General features: G+C 35.6%; 2 protein-coding genes across 2 annotated transcripts in view; both read right to left on the bottom strand.

Moving 5' to 3' along the window:
- Window positions 1-441: 441 nt before the first annotated feature.
- slc2a2 (solute carrier family 2 member 2) lies at window positions 442-13,772 on the bottom strand. Its single transcript, XM_052133636.1, has 11 exons — window positions 13,426-13,772; window positions 10,740-10,832; window positions 10,320-10,519; window positions 8,658-8,782; window positions 8,310-8,425; window positions 6,081-6,243; window positions 4,800-4,987; window positions 4,579-4,683; window positions 2,091-2,192; window positions 1,753-1,956; window positions 442-1,259 (listed from the first exon to the last, which is right to left on the bottom strand). The coding sequence occupies exons 1-11, from the start codon at window positions 13,432-13,434 to the stop codon at window positions 1,056-1,058; spliced, it is 1,509 nt and encodes a 502-aa protein (XP_051989596.1). The 5' UTR covers window positions 13,435-13,772; the 3' UTR covers window positions 442-1,055.
- Window positions 13,773-15,797: 2,025 nt separating this feature from the next.
- The window catches only part of LOC127648830 (TRAF2 and NCK-interacting protein kinase-like), a 156,332-nt gene continuing 149,780 nt past the window's right edge, over window positions 15,798-22,349 (bottom strand). The window contains 3 exon segments of the mRNA XM_052133604.1: window positions 15,798-15,944; window positions 16,930-17,069; window positions 20,989-21,148. Of these exon segments, the coding sequence (XP_051989564.1) occupies window positions 15,861-15,944; window positions 16,930-17,069; window positions 20,989-21,148 (384 nt within the window). The 3' untranslated portion in view covers window positions 15,798-15,860.

The raw sequence follows: 22,349 nt of genomic DNA, 5'->3' as shown, positions 1-22,349 counted from the left end.
CGATCTGGCCCAGATATTAGGGTTAAATGACACTAATTTAGCTGAATCTTAAACAGTCAGAGCGGACAGAATTGTTTGGTCTGGATGAATGTTTCAGTTTACAGCTGCAAATTAACACCTACACATAAAGCTTTTGCATGCTTTATGTTAGAAACTGACCAAAAATCACCAAACATAAAATCTTGCCTTCTGCCATAGCTCTCAAATCTTTTAGACTTCTGCAAACCTGGCACGTTCACAACAGGCTACACACAAGAACCAATGCAACTAGTTTGAACTTTCCTTCTTTTATGGACTGAAGTGTTTTGGCTTTATGAAAATAAGTTTTTGTGAGTAACGTGAACATGGCAGTTTCTGTAATTGGGTTGAAATTCAGTTCATCAGTTCATTTGCAAACATTTTAAACATTGCTTTAAAAATAAATACAATAACACAGTAACAAACTTTTTTCATTTTCTATATGTATTCACATTTTAAAAAGGCAAACACAGAATACAACACATTTTAATCCTGAAATTGAACAATACCTTACTGCACAAAATAACTGTAGCCAATGTTCCCATATAGCTTAATTTTAAATATCCATCATATAATTCTAACATTATGTAAATTATCAAGGTTTATATCATATTTCATATTACACATGCAAACACCACACATTTTAAACTTCTACACTTTTGAAATTATTAGCCACCACATAAGATGGTATGCTCCAATTTTAAAATTAATATATTTCAATATAATTACTAAAGTTAAAATAGTATTTTACAGTATTTAACAGATGTATAACATTGAAAATATAAAATACTTATCTAATCCATATGTCTCCATAAATTCAACATAAGATGCACAAAGGTCAAGTCTATGTTGTTCATGTTGTGCAACCTCTAATAATTATGCTGTTGTGTTTAGATAATCTGTTTTCCTGTTTCTAGACAAGCTCTTATTATGAGGCCCCGTGAATTCTCTCTCCTAACAGGTGACTTCTGTGAAAGCAGTAACATCCTTAATTCCCTTCAGTTTCCATAAGAATCTAGTTTTGTCTAAAGGCACGCTCAGGCCTCTGTAGAGCTCTTGAGCCGCACCATCTCAGTCTCAACTTGGGATTTGGATGGGGAGGCTCCTCGTTTGTTCTGGAAGATAGCTGCTATCTCCTCAAAAGTCTTCCCTTTTGTTTCAGGTACACGAAAGTAGATGAAAATGGTGAAACCGAAGAGGAGTACTGCAAAAATGATGAAGACATAGCTCCCACAAATCTCCTGTGGACCAAAGCAGAGTTAGAGTTATTATTTTTTTTTTACAGTAAGTCCTTTTTCTTATTCTTAAAATTAAATAAAAAGGTAAGTTTAATAAATAGTGCAATCAATATTTGTTTTGTTTATGGTGCTCTGTTTGTCATCTTTTCAATCATGATTGAAACATCATGATTGAACATCATGCAAAATCTATATTTTTATTAATTTATTCAGTGAGTGCTAATGTCTCATAATAGGGGGGTTAACAAGATAAAGTAGTCTCTACATAGCCCACATGAGGCAGCACAGCTCCATGTAAAATAAAACAGCTTTAATTAGGCCACTGATATGACTAGTATTCATCTCATGTTAGTGTAATTGATTTTAAAAGTATAAAAAAAAAGGTACTCATTTCATTATGAGCAAAACATTTTTAACAAGGAATAAAATACAGAGTGCGCCATTGATATTGACACCACACACTCAAAAAAATGAGGAAGGCCTGAACTCCCATTACCTCTAAATAAGGGAAAAACATGCCAATAATGAAATTGCTTGTCCAGTTGAAGCATCCAGCTAATGCAATGGCTGCTGGACGTGGCCCCTGACTGAAGATCTCAGCAACAATGAACCACGGGATTGGTCCTGGTCCGATCTCAAAGAAAGACACAAACAGGAATATGGCCACCATGCTGAGGTAGCTCATCCATGAATAAGCCTCCTGAAAAGCAAAATAAAGAGTGAGGCTTTATTTCAAGCAATTCTATCCTAGAGACACCCTCTAATAAGTATTTCAGTTAATTTATGAAAATTGACATGGGAAAACACACAAATGCGGATCCAACCTGAACACACCTGAAAAGCCAGGCCCACGGTCATGGCCACAGCACAGCAACACATTCCTCCTAACCCAATCAAAGTGAGGGTTCTCCTGCCTGCCCTGTCCACCAAAACCACCTTTACAGTACACATGCAAACACACACACACACACACACACACACACACACACAACAACAACACACACAAAAAGCTAAGTATTTTATTTGCATTTTCTACAGTATATGCACAAAAAATCAGAAAATGACTGTAATATGGGGTGCAACAAGCTTTTTTATCATTTGACACTGAACCCCATCTGGTTTCGTAACCCACTTTTTTGCGGCAGTGTAAAAGGATCATTATTAGTAATCTAATACTTTATGATGGCTAATATATTTATTTAACAGTTTTATTTAGGACATTGCAGTGCTGAAATAACTGTTATGCTTATGTGTGCATTTAATTTGAAAGGTTGGGTTAATTACTGAAATTAAATTTTTTTATTTAATTCCAGTAATTTTTACAATTTTTACCACTGTATATTTTCCTTGACAACCAAACTACTATAATATATGTCAGTTTTAGTCTTTGCTTTGCTTTTAGGCATTTTTCCACTTCTATTTTATTTATTTAGCTATATATATATATATATATATCATTAATCTCTCTTGTGCGGCACTCTATTAGTAATGGGCCCACAATGCACATCATATTCTGCATACGCTGTTGTCATGCACAGAATTCATCAAACAAAATTCGTAATGGATTATTTGATTCAGAGTAGCTCTTGACTCATTAATCAAAACTGTTTTCACTTGCTGTTTGCCCTTGAACTGGCAGAGATAAACACTGCAAAGTACCAGATAAGATTTGCCCGTTATCCAGCTCTATGGCACTAGAGAAGTCAGGCTTCCGCCACCTATCCAGCTCCAGTAGTTATTCAACAGCTTTTACACCTAATCCATTCACAACGTGTAAGACGTCTACCCCTAACTAGTCACTAACTGATGAGATAACAATGCTGAGATCGCTACTGCAGATGGGAGCGCCAATAATGATGTCACCACGCAAGTCGCTAAAACACCAGCAACTGACACACAAAAAACCGCAACACAACTGCATGTGAGTTTGGATCTACATGAGGGTGAGTAAATAATGACATAATGGGCCCTATTTAAACAATGCTATGCATTAAGCTCAGTGCTATGCGAGACGTCATACGTGCAAAGTTAGTGGGCATAGCATTGAAGATTTTAGATTTTTAAACAAGCATGTGCTAAGTCTAAGCGCAAGTGTGTTGGCGAAACCGCGTGCGCAAAGCACTAATGGGCTGGATCAATTGAAATGTAATTATTGCACTCTCTGCGTCCTATTGTATATTCATGTCAAGCAACTTAGGAATAAAAGTTTTATGTTTAATTTCTGTACATTGTCTTTGAGATTTAGAAAGGCGCTATACAAAATGTATTTATTATTATTATTATTATTAATCCATAATCTGCTGGTGGATTCCCCAAACTTTGTGCTTACATGAAAATTCGCTTAAAATGAATGCTCTCACGAAAATTGGATAAGTTGCAGCACACCGTCATTGCACTTAACGTGTTCCCTAGCGCGGGCACAAATATAGAGCCCAATGAGTGGTATGAGAGAAGCTGGTTAACAGTGGCTTGCGTATTCGCACGGGAACTTGCACTATTTAGCGCTACAAACTAGATACACACACTGAGCATTTCATTAGGAAGACCTGTTCACCTACTTATTCATTATCTTACAACCAATCATGTGGCAGCAGTGCAATGCATTGGAGCTTCAGTTAATGTTCACATCAACCATTAGAATGGGGGTAAAAATGTGATCTCAGTGATTTCGTCTGTGGCATGATTGTTGGTGCCTGTGGGGCTGGTTTGAGTATTTCTGTAACTGCTGATCCCCTAGAATTTTCACACACAACAGTCTCTAGAGTTTACTCAGAATGGTGCCAAAAACAAAAAAACATCCAGTGAGCGGCAGGTCTGCAGATGGAAAATGCCTTGGTGCTGAGGGGAGTTCAAAAGAGAATGGCCAGACTGGTTCGAGCTGACAGATAACCACTCTTTTTTGATTGTAGGGAGCAGAATAGCATTTTAAAATGCACAACATATCAAACCTTAAGGCCGATGGGCTACAACAGTAGAAGACCACGTCTGGCACTTTATTAAGATCATAGTGTTCCTAATAAAGTGCTCAGTGAGTGTATATTAATACTCATTAAAACATCTTTTGTGTTCCGAGATTGGAAAAACATGAGGGTGAATAAATAATAACATAATTAAAATTATAGAACTATTATTTTAAGTAATGTGCAGTCCAATGAAGCTTATTTCAATTGAGTTGGAATGATCTAAAACATCAGTCTCGAGTTACTGTCGAGAAAAATATTAAGGGAAGGTAAGACTCAAGAGACAACACCACTCTGTTTCCAAGAGACAAGAGCCTGTTCCTCAGCAGCCAATGTTTGCCTTTAAATTAGTGTCTGTTTACCGATACAAGGGTGAAAATGATGTTTATAACTCCCACTCCAATAGTGGCATACTCAGGCTGACTGACCCCCGCTGTCTGGAAGATCGAAGTTGAGTAATAAAAAATCTAGAAACAAACACAGATAGAAGATCAAATATTATTGTTGTGTAATTGAAATAGTGGTCATAAAACATCAATCAAAATGGCAAATAAAATGGGGTGTGAAAAGAAATTAAGCTTACAGCGTTAATCCCAGAGAACTGCTGAGATAAATGCATCATCAGGGCCACAAAGAGCTGCCGCCGATATACAGAGGCACGGACCAGCCTCAGGATGGACACTTTGGCCTCTTTCATGGCCTCCTCCTTCTCTGCCTGCATCTCTGCTATGTCCTTTGAGTTGTCGTAATCCCCTTTTAGCCTTTTCAAACCTGCCAGAAAGAAACAAAGACAGCAAGAATTGAGCATCATTACTTTTGCCTGGGTTGTCCTCATATCATCACCTTGCAAGACACACAAACACACACACATTTGGTTTTGATGTTTCGGGTAATTGACATTGACAATCTAATAGAATTAACTTAAATCTTGACCTTTGATATTTCTGATTATTATAATCTGAAAACTCCCTATATATATATATATATATATATATATATTCACATGAATAAAGGAAAAGTTCACCTAAAACTTAAAAGGATGTCATTATTTACTCTCTGTCATGATTTTCCAAACCCCCATGCTGTAATTTTTTCTGTGGAACCAAAAAGTAGAAATTTGTTAAGAATGTTTTAACAGGTCTTAGCATTTAATGACCATGGCTGTTAATAAAACCACACCAAAAAAGCACCTTAAAATTAATTAAAAAAAAAAACGTGTTCACTGTACAACGTCATATAATAGTGAGGAACAGACTTAAATTTAAGTCGTTATTCACTGATAATCTTAATTCCGCCAAAAAAGCGCACGTCATGCCTGCATCATATTTGCCAAAAATTGGCACTTCAATGTCACTGATGCCAAAAGAGCATTGGTTTATACACTTTCTGTAGATGTGATGCAGAATTTTATATTTGGAGTAGGACATGGACTAGAATCCAGCCCTTTTTGGAGCTTGTCAGACATTGGGTTATGTAAGTGGCTGTACATTATCCATATATTTGGACATAAAATATTGATTTGAGTTGAATTATTTTATTAACTTTTAGAGATTGCTGAGTGATTCGATAGGATAAAAAAGGATTAGAAAGTATAAAAGCACAGATTGCCCAGATGAACGGTCACTTACTGTATATAGTGTTGCTATGGACAATTATCATTATTCAGAAATATTTGACCACTGAAGGGCACGTTTGACCAATAAGAACCAAGTACTTCAGACAGTGTGCTCAGAACTGCCATTGATAAGAGCTGCATAAAAATAATCTTCAAAAAACAATTTGAAGGTTAGTAAATAATTTTTGGGTGAACTCCCTTTCATCATTTAGTGTTCAAGAGTAAAGAGCAGGAAGGCTTGGGACATACTCTTGCATGCCTCTTCCTTTTTGCCCAGTTTGATGTAGAGGTAGCGGGGGCTCTCTGGACACAGAAGTAGCAGTAGACACTGCAGGATGGCTGGAGCACCAGACAGACCCAGCAACACAGGCCACATGTCATCATTTCCTAGCAGGAACTCCAGACCAATGACCTTTAAAAAAACAAGGACATCTGCACATGTCATGCAACTTCTAATAAGAGCTGAACCAGAACTGTTATTAAAATCTGCTGGGGGGGAAAAATGCCTTAAACCATCCTGAGATGGTTAGCTGGTCTCCCAATGCTGGTTAAGCTGCTGTGTTTTGGGCATGTTTCAGCTGGTAAGGCTGGGAGACCAAATGGCTGATCAGATTAAACCCTCTAAGACCATCAAACCTTCTTAATGGAATATTCCGGGTTCAATATGTTATGTCCGTAAACACAGGAATGAAGAACCGGCTGTCTCATCTTCCGGCTGCGGAAATTATGTTCAGTTCAGTCAGTCATATTCACACAGTTCAGGACAGCATCGCAGCAATCTGGGTGGATGTTTATCTGTTCTCCATTTGGCAAAGTTGTTTACCTGCTGAAGTGCTTGAATATGTTCTCTGGTAGGGTTGCTGAAGCTTATATTGCTTGTCAAGCTTGTATGAATCGAACATTACTTGTGTGTTAACCAATCGCAATGTATCTACCTTGTCCGGGGAAATTACTGTGAGATTTTACTAATATATATGACTTCTGAAATTGACTTCTTGTAATTGTTATATTGCATATTTAAGCATAATATTTTCATTTTTAATAAAGTATATTTTATCCCCATCATAACTGAATCCTCATTTTATGGTTTTAGTTTACAGTGTATTTGCGCGTAGTGCATAGACATACCATAGTAGTATTATGGTTCACTTGCATTATCAACTAAGATTGTTTACAACATAATATAAAAATAATAAAGTCTTCCATTGAACTCGTATCAGCCATATGAGTTTCACCTCTTAAATTGATAAGAGTAGTACAATACAAACATTATTAGTAAATAGAACACTTGAATAATCATATTATAATGTACTATAGTGTTGGTTGAGGAGAGTTCCATTTTCTCTATGTAAAAGCGCTTTAAGTTTAGTGTCAGAAAATAGCTATAAGTGTAAAATTAATTAATTCAAAATATGTAAATAGGAGTGTTTTTTTTATCTTCATCAAAGCAAGTAATACTTCAGTTTTAGACGTTTAATTAAATTTAATAAATAGCATGTTACGACTCCAGCTTTGAATATCTCCCAGTCATGATCACACACAGGTGATGTCCATGTAAGATCAAATCATGAGATGAATCCATCTGAAGGGCAGTGCTTTAATTCCAGTGAGGCACTTACAAATGGGAGTGAATGGGGGCCAATCCTTAAACTTTTTTTTATCACTATTTCAAAAGTATAGGCACAAGACATAAACAATACCTGTGTTAACATGATTTTAGTGTGATAATATCGCTTACTAACCTTTTCTGTGTAAAGTTATAGCAAAGTTTCCAGCTTCATTGCCATGACGATGTAATGTCAATGCACTCTAAAACCCTAAAATGACTGTACAAAATACAGTTTAAAACTTTTCAGCTCAAATAATACATGAGTTTAAAAGAAGAATTAATGTAAGTGCTTTTTAAAAATGATAAACTTCACATTTCTGCCTTTAAACCGTCAAAAAATTGGCCTCATTTACTTCCATATTAAGTGCCTTACTGTAACCTTGATGTTTGCTTTTTTTTTTTTTTTTTTAAATGAAAAGGAGGGACGAGTCAAAATAAATGTTTTTGGGGTAATCAACATAATGCCACAAATGCTGATCTGGAAACCTTTTAAGCTAGTTTAAGCTGTATTTTTATGTTCAGCGGGGAAGAGGATCAAATTAATAAACATTGCAATATAAGCTTATTAAAAAAAATCGTAATTAGTCTAAATTATTGAGTGATTCATTTATAATACGACTTCACGAGCAACCTTTCTAAAAGCACAATTTCTAAATCCTTAAATTTGCACAAAAAAGCTTTACAAAACTCCCAAATGTTGTAACAGGTGATTATAATACCAACTTTTCATGGAAGGTCATGTTTCTTTTATTTCTTCATGTTTCTTTTTTCTTTTATCTAATTCATGTTCACGCTCAGTTACTACTATAAACCCTAATGTACAATATACTTCTCATGTGGATTAGATCCGTTATGTGTGTGGCACTCACTTGGCTAAGAAGGATGCCAATTACAACAGCCAGCTGGTGGAGTGTTCCCAAAGCCCCTCTGTACTTCATTGGAGAAATCTCTCCAATGTACATGGGTACCAGACCAGATGTCAAGCCTATACGTATCACATATGAACCAGTGAATAAACAAAACATATTTGTTTCAATAAATCTGTGAATCATGATGGAAAAAATATTTCAAAAATAAAACGTGGTATACAGACACAATGTCAAAATGTGTTCAACAGTACATAATATGGTATAGTAGAGTGCTACTTCACAGTGTCTAGTAATATACTTTATCTCAGGGTTATGGGAAAATTATAAGGGCAAGGTTTTCTGTCTTACCACAGTACAGTCCCATGATAGCACGTCCTGCTATCACCATTAGGTGAGGTGTGCCCATCTTTGCTAGGCCCATGAGCAGCCCTGCTGTTATGGCTAGAAGGTTTATAGCCAGCATGCCTTTGATCCTGTAAAACAATGGTAAGTTACACAGAGAAGCCCACAAACAAAAGTAAAAAAAAAACATCTGCCATACAGTTCCAGTCAAAAGTTTGTACACATTTTAGAATAGTATTGAAGTCATTAAAATTGTGGAATTACAAAAAACAAATCAAAACTATTTTATATTTTATCTTTTTCTAAACCATTTTCACTGCGATCATGACATGTGTCCTGTATTTGTTCTGTTGGCTGTTTAGAATCAGAATTAGTGAGGTACCATTTGCTGAATAATCATAATTTTGAGTCGGTTCCTTTCAGTGAATAGCCTAAATGGTTTAGTAAAACATGAATTGATTTAAACAGATTCATTCAGACAGCTCACTCATGTGCTGTATCATTTGGAGCGGTATCTCTGTAAATCATTGTCGGGAACTTCAGAACACAGAGAGCAAACGTAATTTATATTTAAGTACAACCAATTATAACAAAAGGCTACTTCTTTGAGAGGAACTAGTGCTGTGTCATGTGAATAATTGTTTAGAAATGCATTGTAGCCAGTTGTTAAATGCTATTGGTTGCTAAATGAATGCTACACACACTGATTTTTGTTGTTTGTTTTCACGTTATTCATTTGAGGACATTGGTTCCACACACTGAAAATAAGTTTCAAATGTAGGCTCTACTCAAATACTTTGTGTAATGAAAACCTACATTAATTAATTAACCTAAGTTAAGTTTGATGTTAAAATATCTTTTGAACCTTGCAGCTTGTTGCTAACTAGCAACAAACATATTAGCCTTTGTATACAGTATATATACTTGCACCGTATAACAGGTATTGCACTGTTATGAATTTATTGATACCCAATCATTCATTAATATACAGAGGATCCCTCAGTATTTTCACAATCCAGTCCCATCAAACATACTGGAAATACCCTGCATGGTTTCAGCAATACATTGATGCAACAAATATTATTCACATAGTCCCAACACAACTGGATTACGTGAACGCAGATTAATTGTACACAGTGAAATGAAGTTGAGACCAAATGCTTATTAATTGTGTTGAATTGGCTCATTTTAAACAAGTTAATTGAGCAAGCGGTAAAAATCACGATGAGTGAACATCATCCCTTGAAGTCTGAATCCTTTTGATGACTGTGTTGAATATCACTTGGACTTTACGTAATATAATTATGTTCTCATCTCAAATATAAATCTTGATTTTAAGTGTACTGGTTTTGTATTTTCAATAGAGCTGCTTTCCCATTTTTTTCAGTGTACAGTGCTTCCCATACCTGTAAAAATCTGCTCTCAAAGTCACCAAAATGTAAAGCTTTGGCTTTGTTTTTGAAAAGAAAAAACAAACCTTTGACTCGTAGTATACAGTATATGATAACCTGTAACTTAAGTTATGATAATGGAAGCTCAATAACTGTAATTTAACTGAAACCAAGGATCTTACTACCAGCCTTCTCAACAGCTGTTTCTTTTTTATCTTATGGAATATAATATTTATATATACTGTATATATATATATAAAGTTGACAGATTCCCCACCTTCCACGGAAGTCACTGACAAAACCCACTAGAAAGGAGGACACCATGCCTCCAACGGAGAAGACAGCCACAGAGAGTGACCAGTACATGACCACAGAAGGATCAGTTGGATTTTCATTTTCTGTGGAGTTGCTTCCATCAGTCTGGGTCAGTTCTTCCTTATATACACCTAGAGACCTAGCGTATTGCCTCTCAATGACCTAGAATGTAAAATAGCGTTGTCATAGTGCCATGAAAACCCCAGCCCAATATAATATAGCATTTTATAACTTTCATTTGGAGAAAAATACAATCTCGGAGAGAGAAATCCATATATTGCTGTGCTCAGAATTTGTAAGTTTAAGTTAAAATAAGGTGTAGGGGTATGAAAATGGTAATGAAGCACAGATTGAGAGAAATAGATTATGTGGTGATGCTGACCTTTTGTGGGGCATTGATGACACCCAGGCTATATCCTATCTGCAGAGAGCCCAGTGCAGCTGTGAACACAGCCAGAGCCAGCGTGCCTGTTAACTGCAGTAAGACAGTTAGGAGCCCGTCAACACACGCGTGCACACACACACATGTAAACAATACCACACTGATTTATTATTGCAGTGCATTTTTTTTTAAATAATTAGAAATACAAATAATTAGAAATACTGCAGAAATGGCAACACTTTTAACAATAGTGCTGGACTATTTAGAAATAAAGCTCTTTCCAGGGCTTCATTGAAACAAACTTGTATTTTGAATTGACAAGTTTTGCAAAAAAGACCACTGCAAAATTATCAGCTTCTCTGGATTTACTATTTATAGGTATGTGTTTGAGTAAAATGAAAATGTTTATGTATATATAAAGTACTGACAATGTTTCACCCAAATTCCAAATACAAATATTGTCATTTAGAGCATTTATTTTCAGAAAATGACAACTGGTCAAAATAACATAAAAAGATTGTTTTCAGAGATTGAATAATGCAAAGAAAATGATCGATGATGATCTGGGGGTGCTTCAGCAAGGCTGGAATTGGGCAGATTCGTCTTTGTGAAGGACACATGAATCAAGCCAAGTACAAAGCTATCCTGAAAAAAACATTGTTTTTTCCAGCAGGACAATGCTTCATGCCACACAGCCAGGTCAATCAAGGTGTGGATGGAGGACCACCGGATCAAGACCCTGTCATGGCCAGGCCAATCTCCAGAGCTGAACCCCACTGAAAACCTCTGGAATGTGATCATGAGGAAGATGGTTGGCCTCAAGCTGTCAAACAAAGCCAAGCAGCTTGAATTTTGCACCAGGAGTGGCATAAATCTCCCAACAGCAATGTGAAAGACTGGTGGAGAGCATGCCAAGACACATGAAAGCTGTGATTGAAAATCAGGATTATTCCACCAAATATTGATTTCAGAAACATTAGTATTGTGTTGTATCAAAAATGAATATTAACTTGTTTTATTTTGCATTATTCGAGGTCTGAATACACTGCATATTTTTTGGTATTTGACCAGTTGACATTTTCTGCAAATAAATGCTCTAAATGACAATGTTTTTATTTGGAATTTGGGAAAAATGTTGTCAGTAATTTATAAAATGAAACAAAACTATTTATTTTACTCAAACACATACCTATAAATAGTAAATCCAAAGGAAATTATAATTTTGCAGTGGACTCCAGAGCTGTATATTATTTTGATATATACACACAAACTGTGCAAAAGTCTTGGGCACACTAGATGTTTCAGAAAAACATTTGTATTAGTATGGTTATATCTTCTGCTTTGGTGTGTCAATAGGAAATATCAATTTTAGTTTTAGTTTTTTTCCCAAACATTTCTTTTGCAATTAGAATGTAGTACGGCCCACACAGCCAGACCTCAACATCATTGAGTCAGTCTGGAATTACATGAATGGACAAAAGCAATTGAGATACTAAATGCACAGAACTGTGGCAAGTTCTTGATGCTTAGAACAACCAATCTGCCAACAACCTTGAAAAACCTTGCTGCATAGGGTGTCACACCAAATATAGATTTACGTTATTAGATTTATATTTATGTTCTTTCTCTGTCTTCAAAATGACTCTTTTCCAAGAGCACTTATATAGTCACTAACAAAAGAAAAACAAATTGCACTTGTATATGTTTTGAATACTATTCTGATGCCAGTGAAACTTTGTAATATGCCACTTTTGTACCACTGTCTCCTTAAGATTATTCGCTGATGTTTTCCTCTTTTGTAAGTTGCTTTGGATAAATGCGTCTGCCAAATGAACAAATGTAAATGTTTAATAAAGCATTTAAAGATTAAATGTTTTGCTAACACTTTATAATAAGTTTACATTTGTTAACATTAGTTAATGCATTAGATATCATAAACAAACCACGAACAAAATATTTTTACCAAACACAATGTAAAATTGTATTATATAAATATATAATAATAATAACTGTGAACATGAACACTTTAAAATAATTTATAATACATTACATAGCAAAAACAGAATTTTTATTAATAATAATAATAATAAGTGATTTGGTAGTAATATTAATATAGTAATACAATATTAGTAGTAATAATAATGTACTTGTGTAATTGTTTTAATGATTTTAAGTATATACTGTTAATGCTATTACCATAGATATAAATAAAAGTAATATGTCATATGTGCATAAAGTGTTACCGAGAGCAACAACTGAACTGTTGCCATCACAGTTTCTGAGTTATTCATGTGTCCATTTACAACTGAACGGCTATTCATTTTTGTATAAATCACAGCAGCATTAATTTTCAACTCAGAAACATCATAATCTCAGCATGAACAACCTCTGCACTCAAAATTCTCATTCATAGAACAAGAGTAATTTTAAAAACTTGCCAATTTCATCCAGTCCAGCACAGCCACACAAATAAGATCAATATTTGAATAAAGGTTTAAACACTTTAATAAAGGGCACAATTAGCCAAACCAAATGTCAAATTCATTTAAATAAGTTGTACACACAGTTTCATGTTTCCTGTACTCAGTCTTAATTAAGCTGCCAAGCATGTGTTTCGAGTACATTACAGCATTTTAATTGTCAATAGTCACCTAAGGATTAACGAAAAATGTATATATCAAATTACCTTCTCCATTTTGTACAAAGCACAAGCAAACGCTGCTCTTGCTGGTTAATAGTGGTTCCAAGGTTCTCTGCTGCTTTCCCAATAGCCAGTAAATGATCAATCCTGTCACTGCAAGATCATGCAGCACATGTGTGTGCTGTGTTGAAGCGACCTTATGCCGAAAGACACCTGATTATGTCCATGTATCACCAGTGTTTAAAATAATTTCTCACTCAATATTAACTAATATTCCACTCTTTGCAGTAGTGACATTTGTATACTAATTGATATAATTTTAAAGGATATTATTAAATGTTTTTGATGCAAACGTTGAAGAATGTCATGTGTCAGCATTGATGGATTAGCCTTTTTCAATCAGTATAGCAGAATCTTGTCGGATAAGGCATACGTGCTTAAGCAAGATGAGTTAATATATTACATCTATTCGAGAGCAAAGTCTGAGGGTTGTATCAGTGCTCAGCGATATTGTTGCTTTCATGTTCTCCATGAAAACAGACACTCTTTCCAAAACAGGGGACATTAGACAAGGCAAAAAAGGTACTTATGTTTTATTTTTTTCTTATCATAAAAAACAAAAAGGACAATCTATCACCGTTAAAGAACCAAAAAGTGGTTGTACAGCTTTTGAAAGAAGGACTATCATTAAAAACGTATCAAGACAGAAACATTAAGTAACCATTCTTGAGTGTCAAAAAAAAAAAAAAAAAAAAGTTAATTAAAAAAGCTCAGTGAGGTTCTTTCCCAGCACTGGCCAACACAGTGTTTCACACAGCATACATACATCAGCAGGACATTATTGCTAAAAACCTCTCATTCCTTCACCATTAAAATATATTCATTTGCTATGTAAGAGATGTGAAAGAAATATAAATATCTATATAGTGTGCAAACATCAAGTGACTTTGAGAAAATCATAAACATTGAAATAATGGCCCAGGCAAACAAACATAAAATGCAATAACCTGAAACAAAGAACATTAAAGATCTACTAAACAGCACATTATGGCTAAGGTAACTGGTACCTCTGCTGACCTAAATAGTTAAGATCAATAATTCTGATATTCTAGGCCAAAAGTCTGTTTATAAATTGTGAATTTTGAGTAGTCTACTACATCATTGTCAACAAAGACCCTTTCCCTTTTTGGAATGTTTTGAACCCCAGTTAAAATTTGACCAGTTAAACATGATTACAAAATACAAGTGCAAGAATCTGTAGCTTAACACAAAAATACCAACTCTTCTGAAATGTAGAGAACAGAGGCTTATGTAAATAATAGCCCACAAGTGACGGCTGCAACTTAGCTTAGAGTTATGGCACAAAATTGTGTTGTGCCTCTAATGGTTGATTTATTTACTCCCACAGGTTAACTTGTGCTAGGCACTATAATTAAATCTAAATTAAAGTCATTATCAATTCTCAATTGTCACTGAAATACAGGTGCTTTTATCTTTTATTTTCTCTTTTTTTTTTTTTTTTTTTTTTAAGGCTCACAGGAATTTTGTTGATCTCAGACATCATATTGGTCTGCAGAAACATTCTACAAGATCTAAACCTGTGTCTACAGAAACATGCCACCAGTGAGGGGGACATTTTGAATGTCTAGTTTTATCTCAGTTTAATGTCATGCTCCAGTTGCCTCATGTTAAAAACATTCCAAAAAGGACCAGAGAATTTTAAAGAAAGAATAAAATAAATTAAAATGGTATGCAACTAGAAGATCTGCTTATGACCCAGGCAGCAATGTTGTTGGCTATTTCCATTTTTCTGACCTCAAAGCTATAGAATTGAACAAACTACATTTGAGATACAGTACTTTGAATAATGTACAGTAATGGATCTTGTTGACAATTTACAAATGAGCACCAGTGTTATTTGTTTCTTTTGGGCATGTTGCTCTCTTTTGAGAAATTGGATAAAACTGGCATCACAGATATTTGTGAAACTGGCAGAACCATTGCCAGTACCAGAAAGTGAAACATCTAAAGCTCAGTCTCAGCCTGAGTGCTTGCTAAAGTTATTTTATCTTTTAAATACTGTCCTATTACAATCGTGCATTTGACTCAAATGATTTGACAACTAAAAAAAGTCAATCAATGAGAAAACATGTACAGGAAACAGGAAAGTAAAGAGGGGAATCTCAAACTGTTATCAGACTTTCCCGGAGGCCACAAATAAGGTGCACAACAAAGTTCAAGCCAATCAGCCCCCCGTTCTGGGGACTGTATGCCACTCTAGGTGATCTCAGATACTGCATCTCCATGAGCAGTGTGCAGAGAGCCAGTGCACTCACTAGGGGACAAGCGTTTGTGTCCAGGCTCAGAGTCTCTTTATTTATTTATTTTTTTCAGACCAATGTGTCAATGTACTGGGCGCTCAAAGATGCAATGCCGACAGGACAGGAGAAAGACTCCGCAGTGTTTGGTCTGCAGGAGCTTCACCAGTTCATGAGAGAGTTCCTGTTCAGCGTCATGAAGAACACTTGACTGCTACCGCCCGAGCGGACTGAGGCAAAGAAAACCTGCAGAAACAACATTGTTAGAACGTGTAACATTTTTATCTTCAATATAAAAAAAATTGTCAAATAGATTGCCAATCCTGCTGAAAAAACTAGACCAGACTATCTAAACTGGGTCAGATAATGACCAGCTTAAGTGACCCGTTAAAACCATCTTAAATGTATGTTTTGGGGTATTTTCATGTTGTTCAAGCTAGTCTACCTGCAACCCCTACTGGTTTTCTGGTCTTGGCTGGTTTAAAATGGTCTCCTAGCCAGGCCAAACTGGTCTTCAGCTGGTCTAGCTGATCTCCCAACCAAGTTAAAGGTGCACTCAATAATTATTTCCTCCTAAAGACATGAATTGTCATTTTGCAATATATGTATAAAATCACGAGCTCTCACATTAAAATAAAGAATCCAGTCATATCAGAAACCTTCTAAAAGCTGTTTTATTCTACATGGAGAGGGTCCGCACATGAGGTCTGCCATACTATAATCACACGACCAGCCAAATATTACTCTGTTAATCTCAGTAACCTTCCTGTTATTTGACACATTTATTCACTGATTAAAGTAATTACGGCTGACTGTGAATATGAATCTGACAACAATTGATTTTAAATTATTTTGCATCCAAGCAGCTAGGTGTCAGTGTAAGTCCAAGACAATGTAACAAATGTTACTGAGTGCACCTTTAAGATAGCGCTCAGCTGTTTTAGCTGTTTGGCCAGCTGGTCTTCCAGACTGACCAGCTGAAAAGAACAAAACACCCCTTTAAATCCAGTAAACGGATTGTCCTGAGCAGGCTGGAAGTCCAGCAAACCATCTTAGGCTTGTGGCATGTGCCCATCTAAAACCAGCTAAGAACACCTTGGAGTTTTAGCTGATTTTCAGCCAAGACCATTTTCAGCATTTTGATGTAGTGGAGTACACAGTAGAAATGTTTGGAAGTGGATGAACAAACATTTGCAGATTTACTGGTAAACTACAACAATTGCAGGCTGACCTTGTCATTCCTTTCACATAGGAACTTCAGTCTCTGAGCTCTCTTGTGCATGAAAACCCCATCCAGGTGGCCCGTCTCGACAGAGCGGATCTCAATGGCTTTCTCTCCCCAGCCCATGATCTGGTTGGAGTGAATATAAGCTGCAAAACAAAACAGTTTTGAGACCTCGAGTATATACAGTACAATATATAACTTGAATAATGCACCTCTTCATTATCAAAACAAACTAGTTCACTCAAATATGTGAAGAACATATTTTATTTTAATTTGCAAATGGTTTATTATAAAATGGATAGTTCAGACTAAATTCTGATTGGATGAGCAGTATTGGCCACTTAACTGTGGCCACTTAATGTCACATCCACACTAATACAATTTTGCTTAAACTAATTGATTTTACTACATTTATGCCTCTCATCCACATTGGAATGTTGTTTTCCAACACTGAAAACACTTTGGAAAAATTATGACGTAAGAAAACGGAAAACAGAGTAGTAGAACGTGTGGATGTGGCCTAATACGTTCTGTACAGCAAAACTGCTTACAGTTAAATGCCACCAAGTCTGAAGTCATGGTGTTTGGGACGAAGAAGGCTGACAGCGGTTTAACCGATTTTCTAGGTATATGGGAAACATATGTGCAGCCTAAAATAAGAAATCTAGGTGTAATTTTTGACTCTGCTCTTATGTTTGACTATCAGGTTAAAAATGTGGTAAAAAATTGTTTTTATCAGTTAAGGACTATTGCTAAAATGAAATCTTTTTTTGTCTGTTCCTGATTTGGAGACAGTGATTCACGCATTTATCTCCACACGTTTGGACTACTGCAATGCTTTATATGTAGGAATTAGTCAATCTCTTATCTCAAGATTGCAGTTGGTTCAAAACGCTGCAGCGAGGCTGATTGCTGGTATTAAGAAGAGGGAGCATATTACTCCTGTTTTGAAAAGGCTTCATTGGCTCCCTGTGAAATATCGGATACAGTATACGATATTGTTATATGTTTATAAAGCTGTTCACGAATTGGCCCCGGAATATATCAAGGATTTGGTGCTAATGAACTCTAGTAGATCTCAAAGGTCTTTTAATTGTCTACTGCTCTTTGTTCCAAGAACTCAACTTAAAACTAAAGGAGATCGAGCTTTTTCAGTCGCTGGCCCTAGACTGTGGAATGCTCTTCCCTCTGATATTAGAACTGCATCGTCAGTTGATGTTTTTAAAATTCGTGTGAAAACGTATTTGTATTCTGTTTGTTTTAATTCTTGACTTTGTCATTGCATATTGTATGTATGTTTTTTCTTGTTTTTTGGATGTACAGCCCTTTGGTCTACGTTGTAGTTGAAGGGGCTATATAAATAAATGAGACTTGAGACTTGTATTGTTGCAGCAAGATGTTATGTTGCTTGGCAACAATAAACAGCCTCCAGTTAGGCTAATGAACAATATAACTTGACAGAACAATTTTTTATTTTAATTAATAATTTCAATAAATGTCAATATTTACTGAACATTTCTTAGATCATTACTTTTGCTGCCATTTTATAAAAGCAATGATCCACTCCAGGCTGTGTTAGTGATTTTATCAAAGTTAACACTTAAATGCATGAGAATTTCACCAAACAATCTTACATAATCAGGTCTTTAGGGACCCGGCAAGTATATCATCTCAAATGGATCTACAAAATGACCAAATAGTGTAGAATTTGCAAAATATTTTCAATAATAAACAAAATAGAATAAAACATATTTTTTGATGTTTCGGCTGTTCGGCCCTGTTTCGCGGCCAGCCCATCGGGAAAAGTTCCGGTTCTCCCTATGGCCAGTCCGCCCCTGCACATAACCTACACATTAGATACACAAGTATTTTCTCAGGCACTTATTGAGTCTAAATAGATGCACAATTTAAATAATTTCAGTAGTACACCCAAATGAATAGTCACATCATACTGTTCATGTGTTGTACTTGCTATAGTTTACTTCCATGATGTTTATTCATCAAATAGTAATGCCAAATGTAAATCAAGTCAAATCACTGAAACAACAGCGCCACCTCAAGTAACAAATAACATGTAAAATATGCATATATATCTATATATATATAGGATACAGATATTCATTGTATTGTATCCCATACATTGGGATGCAATGTATGGGATACAATTCATTGTTCACAGAAAATAAAATGTATATAGTATTTATTTGTATGAATATACAGTAGTTATTTATTTATTTATTTTTTTTTTTGTTACAAATAAATATATATTGTGTGATAGTAAACTTATATAGATATGAAATAATCATAAAAATATAAATCTAATATATGAAAGTGAATAAAAACAACGACACTACCTATGGTCTCTAACATCCCTATACTCTTTAGGTACATAAAAAGTAAAATATATATTATATCATTTTTTTTTTGTTGTTGCAATTTTGGCTTGTGTGTGTGTGTGTGTGTGTGTGTGTGTGTGTGTGATACACTATTTATAAGAGAAAGACTGAGAAATACTAAAGAGGTGTGGGCACAAAGGCGGAATGAGGTCCTTTGCCACTAAAAATCAGAGGAATGAGTTTAAGGGTAAAAGGGCGATCAGACCAAACACGTTCCGTCTTTCTGTGCTGTTTTTTTTAATTGTATTGTTTTGTAATGATGCGTTATTCATATATCTTTGACCATTGCGGCATGTTTTTCTGTTTCTTCAGCATCCCGTGCAGGAGTGCTTCACTTTTTAGACCCCTTGTTAGGTTAAAAAAATAATTAATCATCTATTTGTTGCACTGCATCTAGCTTTTACAAAAAAATTAAGCTCAAGAACACATTTAGTCTGAACTAAGGGGTTTTACATCAGAGCAACCTTTACCTGGTATAATGTAATGCACAGCCTTTTGTCTCTTATTGCTTTAGTATATTTAACTTGTGGAAAATGCCTTTTGTTTGTAATGTATTTGATATTAAAAATAAAAACAATAGCAAACACTGATGTCTGATTTCCTCTCGATTTCATCTTTCATATATCTGCAGTCAAATCCTTTAACACCCCACAGCAAAGACCACAGTAAACCAGGCTGATGTTTAGCAAGATAAATAATAAATAATTCTGTCCACAAGCTGTACTAATAAAGTAAAACAGCCTGCCAAACGAGGTGTTCTGCCCAAGCATTCACCTGTCGAGAATATTATATAGGATAACGTGTGCCAAGCGCCCTAAATCCTCCAAGATAATGTGTTCCTCTAACCCAGCTCACACACACATAACCACAATCATATCTATTTTTTTAAACAGCAGAGGACTTGAAGGCAATTTTGAATGTTATTGGACTTTGGATGAACTACTTTATCTCCTCCCACAGAGCTGGTGCAGTAACCCTTTATTGTTTTCTTGCATGTCTGCTGCCTGCGAATCCCTCAAGATCTGCCCATGTACTGCTGGAACAAGCTAACACAAATAGACACTGCAGCTGTGGTAGAGGACATGTGGATATCAGTGGGAGCTTGACTGTGAATCACAGTAATATTGAAGCAAAGGTAATTTATTAAAGGTCATAAACTAGAGGAAACATCCTTTCTTTCAGATTACTGATATCAGAGGGTTAGGACAAACTTTGTCTTCAGCCGGGAGTCACTGCTTTCTGACAAAATGCTTTTTCCAAAGGTTAAATTAATTATCTGGATTCAATACAAGTTAAGCTCAATTGACTGCATTTGTGGCATGATGTTGATTACAAAAAAAAATATTCAACTTGTCCAGTGTCTTTAAAAAATCAAAAATCAAGGTTACAGTGAGGCACTTACAATAGAAGGAAACGGGACCAATTTTTGGAGGGTTTAAAAGGCAGATTTGTACTGTGGCAGAACTATGGTACAGTGATGACATTGGATAGTCATCCCATGGTACTTTGATATGTACCATCGTACTGTATGATTACCACAGTCAAATACCATGGTACACTACCAGTAAAAAGTTTGGACAAGTGACTGAATGTGTATGTTTCTCATAATCTTAAAAACCTTTTGATCTAAGAACTGTTACTATGCTACTATCGACAAATGCAGACTCACCAACAGAGGTGGGCATCTCTCCCCATTGCAACACCACATCCTTGGTGATTCTGCCATAGGTGTTGACATATACACCCTCATCTTCATAACACAGCAGCATCTCCATGCCATCAGTCTTAGGGAGCACCACGATGGCGTGAGGGTTCACACTGCTCTGAATCTGAAAGGCATCGAAGAGGAAAGTATTATTGGCAAATCAGGCTGCAGTGCTTAAAGAAACCATTAGAGGGACACATATTCCAGGAATCTTTGTTTATTAAAGGGTATCACATTAAGACAACAATAGAGGATTATGGCACAGAGCCGATCTCAGACTGAAGGGAAATGTAATTACAGCTACAGCTAAAACTGAATACTCTGAATTGATGCATTATTTTATTACATTTAAGAGGAGCAAGTGTTATCACTGTGCAAGTTAAACAGTTAGGAACACTTTAGTGCACTCAGCATGGATGTATTTATTTTTATGTAATTTATGAAGAAATATTGGAGTCAGAAATAAGATTGTTATGTCTCATTTGTAAATATGCAATTAGCGATCCAGCAATTAATTTATGCAATTCCTACATAAATGGAGTAGAAGAATATCTAAAGCTTCCTTCAAAGCTCCTGAAATCTTCCTTGCACCTTTCACACTTACAGGTGCTGTCGTCAAGGGAATATGATGTGTGTGGAGGCCCATGTCATTTTCCAAGATTAGACTACAACCCCCAAGAGACAAATCGCCAAGGGAACCTTTGAACCACCTCAACATCTCAACCACCTCCCTTCCATTACATAGTGTTTTTGCAGATTCCAAACCACAGCCTGCTATCGCTGAGACTAAACCAAAGGACACTGCATGGTATTCGTGTCTGGATTGTACAAACTTCTGGATATTAATTATTAGTTTTGTAATTTTACATTATTTTTAGTAATTTGTTATGTAATTTTAAAAATATATGATCCTTCACAGGACTCAACAATAAGAATGTCCCAATGGCTAGTGTCAGTGTTAGAGAGTTCAGGGACAGTTGATGGAACAGTCACTTACCATATTAGACCAGTGCTTATATTCTTATTGTCAAACAATCATTAATGTTTATTGAATTCCGCAGAAACTGTGGATAACTGTGAAAATGACTTTTATAGTTTTGGAAGCATTAGTTATAATGGGTTACAAATTATAAACAAATCTGTAATTATTGTTCTTATGACGACATTTTCCAGCAAAATCGTTTATTAAATTTATTCCCATCATGGAGCTTTTTTGTGTTAGGGCCAGAGAAAATATAGACCGGGTAAGTAAAAACTTGAAAATAAAACTAACTAAAAAAAAACTACTGGCCCAGTCAAATAGTTATTGTTGATCTATGAGGCTA

This window comes from Xyrauchen texanus, chromosome 9 (assembly GCF_025860055.1).
Source record: "Xyrauchen texanus isolate HMW12.3.18 chromosome 9, RBS_HiC_50CHRs, whole genome shotgun sequence".
Lineage (NCBI taxonomy): Eukaryota > Metazoa > Chordata > Actinopteri > Cypriniformes > Catostomidae > Xyrauchen > Xyrauchen texanus.
The sequence above is the reverse complement of the archived record's forward strand: the minus strand, read 5'-3'. Positions and strand labels throughout refer to the sequence as shown.